The sequence below is a fragment of the Eumetopias jubatus genome, unplaced genomic scaffold (assembly GCF_037043125.1).
Source record: "Eumetopias jubatus isolate StellerSeaLion01/CBP00866 unplaced genomic scaffold, mEumJub1_p1.0 scaffold_12, whole genome shotgun sequence".
Taxonomy (NCBI): domain Eukaryota; kingdom Metazoa; phylum Chordata; class Mammalia; order Carnivora; family Otariidae; genus Eumetopias; species Eumetopias jubatus.
Window position 1 is genome coordinate 27,178,918 of NW_028274818.1, and position 5,604 is coordinate 27,184,521.

General features: G+C 55.4%; 1 protein-coding gene across 1 annotated transcript; it reads right to left on the reverse strand.

Moving 5' to 3' along the window:
- Nucleotides 1–756: 756 nt before the first annotated feature.
- Nucleotides 757–4,878, reverse strand: BTG2 (BTG anti-proliferation factor 2). Its single transcript, XM_028120187.2, has 2 exons — nt 4,599–4,878; nt 757–3,273 (listed from the first exon to the last, which is right to left on the reverse strand). The coding sequence occupies exons 1-2, from the start codon at nt 4,750–4,752 to the stop codon at nt 2,939–2,941; spliced, it is 489 nt and encodes a 162-aa protein (XP_027975988.1). The 5' UTR covers nt 4,753–4,878; the 3' UTR covers nt 757–2,938.
- Nucleotides 4,879–5,604: the final 726 nt, after the last annotated feature.

Here is a 5,604-nt window from a genome sequence, read left to right on the forward strand (position 1 = left end):
TCCGTGGGAACTGCTGAGCTTGTTAAGTGGGGTTGGGGTGCAGAAGCCTGTGTCAAAACCTCATGGACAGAGCACAAGAGTCCGGGATGATGAAGACTTCTCATGTCCTTGCATATGTGCGATCCATACAGCCAGAGGGAGTAACACATTGGTAACAGACCTCTGGCTCTCAAACCTTTGCTGTCAGGAGTAGATGCTCTTTAGCTCACTGGCAGCCTTGGTCTCCAGTCATACATTGGGCTCCAGTGCCCAGATCCGGAGGCCCAACTGCTCTTGTCTAGTAAGAGCGGAGGTACCAAATGCCAGTCCCCGGAGGTAATGGAGAGCCTGGACCTGGAACTTTCCCACAATTCTGTCCCAACCTGGGAAGGGGTTCAGTGTCCTCGGCTCACCACCTCAGTCTGAGACTTGGGCTATGAGTCTTATAATCATGTGTAAGAATTATCAGTGCCTCGTGCAGACAGACAGTATACACGTGCTGAATGAGCAAATGAGCACAGCAGAAGCCTAGTAACAGAGGCATGAGACCTGGCCAGACTCAGGAGTGCTCAGTCTAGAACCCCATCCTGTCCAGCATTGTCACAGGGAAGTGATAACATTCATTAAAGGATGAAGAAAGGAGTCACACAACTAGATTTTTCTTTTATACCAGCCACATGCTATAGGTCTTCGGAATATCACCAAAGAGAAATACCGAGACACCAAGAAAGGATTTGGAAGGGCTGATGTGGGAATGTGACCTCTATACCACACGGCTTCATCTGCTACATTTTTATTAAAGTAACAAAAAAAGCGTACATTTGTCCATAAAGCTGTACATTCTTCCATATAAAAACACTATTATACAATTAGTAACCTTTGTCTTTTCTGTCAGAATAGCTTACAAACATAGGACTATTATTTTTACTTAATAGGAGAAACAGACCTGCTCAACAGTCCAGCTCTGGGTGTTTTGCTGTTTTTTAAAGTGAACATCAAAAAAACAAGAGAAGATCAAGCACGAGACCGTGAGGCTGCTTCTAAAAAGGCAGGGACCCGTTTGCAGACAAGATGCACCACCACAATCTGTGGGGATTCACAGCTTTGTTTCCACCCACAGGCCAGAAAAGGAGCTCTTGGGTCTGTGGGCCTGAAGTTACCTTTAAAGCAAGAAAGGCTGGAAGCAGGGTCTGGGAAGGCAGCTTGGAGTCTAGAGTTGAAAAGGGGGCAGAACTGGCAGGAATCGGTAGGGGGGGAGAGTGTTTGATAAATAGCACCTTTGTGTCAAAACGGAGTAGTTCAGGAATCCAGGGAAGGGGACTGGCAGTGGAGCAGGAACCCTCGCGGGGGCTGGGGGGGGGGGTTAGGTTTCTTACTACGCTGGACAGGAGGGGAGCCAAGTTGACCAGATGCTCTAGCTATGTCCTTCTAAAGTGACTCGGGGTTGGGAAACTCAAGGCCTTCTGAGGGACCCCTCACTAATGTCACTGAAAAACCGAAGGAAAGGGGATTTCTTCCCAGTATGGATTTCCATGGGCTCCAACCCAGAACAGTAAATATTGCACAAGTCTACAGACAAACTTGGATTGTACTGAGACAGCAACTTCCCCACAGGTGCTCTGAGCACCAGGGAGGAAAAAAAAACAAAAACAAAAACAATGCCCAGGATTGTGGCTTTTAGTGTCAGCCCTACAAGAATACCAAGTAGTCCTGCAGAACTTGGGGCATTCTCCCATTCAGCCAAGGAATACCTGGCAAGGCTGACCAGCCAGCCAGAGTCCCGAGGATGGAGGGAGAATTCCCTAAGCCCTCCAGGGCACCAGGAGGTTCTGAGAGCCAGTTCTCCTTCAGACTCTCCTGGGACCCAGGAGGCCATATTGCACAGTGAGTGAGAGCTCCTGTTCTGGAAAACTGGGTGGCTCTATGACCCAACCCGAAGGGGACAGGTGTGGGAGAGTCAGGGAGGAGTGTTGTGCTTTGAAAAAGAAGGCAGTAATAAAGAACCCGGAGTTCCCCGTAGCTTTTGAGCCAACTCCTGAAGGTATAATGGCAGCAGCATCAGGACTTCATGTGGTTCCAAAAAGAAGGTTTTGGCCAAAAACAAATATCCCCAAGTGGATACTCTTTGGGTCCCAAAATTCCATTGCAAATCACCCCAAGTTATTCACCACACACACTGACATGAAGAGCAGCACACAGCAAAGGTTTTGTGCAGAGTACCCTTCCGTCCCAACCCCAATAACCTCCAACTCCTGCCTTACTCCCCCGACCCCCCACAAAACAAAAAGCTTTTGTTTCCTGCCTGGGAAGCAACATCTACAGGCCCCTGAGCACAGAATCAGAAACAAGTCATGATTTCAAGAAAAGCCACTTAGGACAGAAGCAACTGGGAGAGGCCTTTTCACTCTCTGCCCTGGATCTCACCAGAAAAATAGAAGATTAGGCAACATAGCATCATTGAAGTCCAGGCTTGAATGCCCCTGAGGAGGAGAGGAGCCATGGATGCAGGTGTCCTGCTCTGGAGAGCGAGAGGTCTGAACTCGGCCTCTCTTCTCTCCGCCGCACAGCAGATCCTGACCGCTCTCATTCACAGTTGCTAACCTTGCTTGCTCCCTCTCACATCTTCCTGGGGGGCCAGCCAAGCTTTCCCCACCTCACCCCTGCCAGGCCTGCCCCCTTACTACTCCCCACTCCTGTGAGGCAGGCACCAGCTCCCAGACTCAAGCGCACAACAGTTCTCTCCAAAGGCACCTGGGGAGGCCACTTCCAAGCAGCTCCCTTTAAGGATTTTTCTTTAAAAAAAATCTTTTGGTTTTTTTTTCTCTCCTTTTCTTAAAAAAAAAAAAAAAAAAAAAAACCCTCTTCATTTAAAATACAGTTCCCCAGGTTGAGGTATGCAGTGGCCTGTTGTCACGGCAGAATGAGTACAGTAGAGTGCCTGGTGGGGGTGGCGGGGGATCTAACTGGAGACCGCCATCACGTAGTTCTTCGAGGGGCTGCTCCGGCCCAGCATCATTTGGTTCTTGCAGGTGAGGAGCCCATAGGAGGCAGCCACCGGGGCCTCCTCGTACAGGACGCAGATGGAGCCATCCTCCCCGATGCGGTAGGACACTTCGTAAGGGTCCACCCACAGGGTCAGCTCGCTGGGCAGCAGCCGGCGCAGCTGGGGCTGGCTGAGTCCGATCTGGCTGGCCACCTTGCTGATGATGGGGTCCATCTTGTGGTTGATGCGGATGCAGCGGTAGCCAGAGCCCTTGGACGGCTTTTCAGGAAACCAGTGGTGTTTGTAGTGCTCTGTGGGGATGGAACGAGAGGGAGATGCCCTGGTTAGAGCAGCTGGGCTGTGAAGGCCGCCACAAGGGGGGATGGGGATGAAGGAATAGGAGTAGAGGAAGGAACCCAGAGATTTTAAGTAAGCGACGTGGTTTCTCAGGAGTTCCAGGACCCTCCTGAAACCCTCCTGCCACTGAAGCAGAGAGCATTTTATAGGATTCCCCCCTCACTCCTTCTAGGACAAGGATGTGAGTGTGTATGGGGAGGGAGTCCCATAGCTCTGGGGCAATCCCAAGTAGCTGGTGTATTGCTTTTGGCACACTGTTTAAGGAGGGGTGAGACTGGGGAGGACATGTCCAGGCAGGGCCTCTGGAGACCTATGAGCTGAAGCTGCAAGGCGACCAAGGCTGCCATCACCGTCAGACCCACAGCAAGTCACTGTGTCTCCCACCCTGGGCCCCAGAGGCTTCCTCCGCCTCCTTCAAAAGCCAGAGAGACCTTCTGCAGTGGCTAGGAGTCAAAACCGGGTTCTTTTTGATGAAACATATGTTGCTCCTCAGAAGGCAGGGTCTGCATGGGCACGTTTGGAGATGGCTATCGCTGCTTGAGACCGGCGGCCAACCGGCTAGAAACAGCTGGGAGGTAGGTCTCTCCCCTGGCAGTCGCTGCTTATCTCTTGTCAACCTCCCGTTTCACGCCGCCCCCGCCCCCAGCACACAGGCCAGCAGAGCGCAGGTACTACCTACAAGGCTTTCTCAGTACCATAATGGGTGGCAGATGGCTAAGGGGGGCCAAAGCATACAAAGGGGGGCCGGGATCCCAACTCCGAACAAGTCAACAACGGGCCCGGGCACAGCGCAGCCCCGCGCCGCCGGAAGAACCATGGCTAAGGATCCAAGTTGTTGAGAAGGCTCAATTGCGCCTTCTTCCCCCGTGACGACCCGTTGGCTGGCCGGGCTGCCTCGCCCCCGGCGCCCCCGGCGTCTCAGTAAGGGGAATGAGCTCGCTCGCACTCGGGCCCGCAGGTGCCTCCTCTCCCCGGACAGAAGCCGGCGCCTGGGCTCGCACTCCAGGACAAGGGTCTGCGTCCGCGACAGTGTGGAGGCACGCGCCCGACCAGAACCATCACGGACAGAGACCCGAGCGCGGGGCCGCACAGGGGAGACACGACCCAGGCGAATGGGGGAATGCGGGCCGCCCTGGGGCTGGAGGGAAACCGAGTCCCGGAGCTGCTCGCGAGGGGAGCCCTGCCCTAAGAGGAGACGAAAAACGGCCCAGGCAGGAAGGAGGGGCCCAGCGCCAGCGGCGGGGCTCGACGGAAGCCAGGATCCTCGGCGGGTGCTCACCGGTTAGTGCCTCCTGGAGAGCCCCGCTGAAAACCTTTAGTCTCTGCTCGCTCACGCAGCCCCGAGTCCTCAGGAGGCTGGAGAGGAAGCCCACGGCGGCGGCGATCTCCGGCAGCATGTCTGTTCTCTTCCCGGTCCAGCGGGCCTGGCTCATGTCTTGCGCGGCTCGGGCGGCGGTGGCAGCGGCGGGGAGCAGTGAGAGGGCTCCGGTGGGACTTGCTGGCTTGTAGGGCTCCTCTGTTCGCTGGGCCGCTGCTCGGGCTCTGCCGGGACTTTACCCGGGACGCGCCTTTCATACTGTTCCGAGAGGCGGGGGAGCCCGCGGCGGCACCCATTGGCCACCGCCAGCGGATGGGGGCGGGGCCACACCCCCGCCCGCCCCGCCCCGCCCCGCCCCGCCCCGCGCGCTTCCCCTGCTAGGCCAGGCCGCTAGCCCCCGCCCCCGCCCCCGCCGCCTCCTCGGCGCTGAGGTCATCGCCCGCTGACGTCAGTGCTAGGAAGCCGAGCCGGGCTTGCGGGCCGAGGTGGCGCGGGGAGAAAAAGGGGAGCCGGGGAGTGGCCGAAGCCGCTCGGCGACGGAGAGCTGCGCCCAGTTCGCTCCACGCTGGGAATGCCAGGACCTCTCCTCTCCGCCAGTCCTTCAAGACTTAGGTCACCGGCCACCTCCTCCAAGAAGCCTTCCTTTGCTGATACCACCTCTCCCTCGCGGCTCCCACATTTTCCAGTCCCCACTGTCAGAACCACTCACCCGGACGTTTTGTCACCATGTTACCACTTTGCCGTCTTTGTTAAATAGGTTTCTCTAGGCTCTTCGGAAATGTGGACTAAGTCTTCTATTTACTTCGACGATAATCTCACCTCCCCCAAACAAGTTCTCCCCTTCCTCTATGCCAATGCCTTTTCTCTTGCCTCGTAGCATCCAAGTCTTACCTATTTGACGGCAGTGTTGTAAGACTTTTCTGTCCCCTCAAGTTGTTTTCCTAGCTCTCGCTTTCCTTTAAATGCC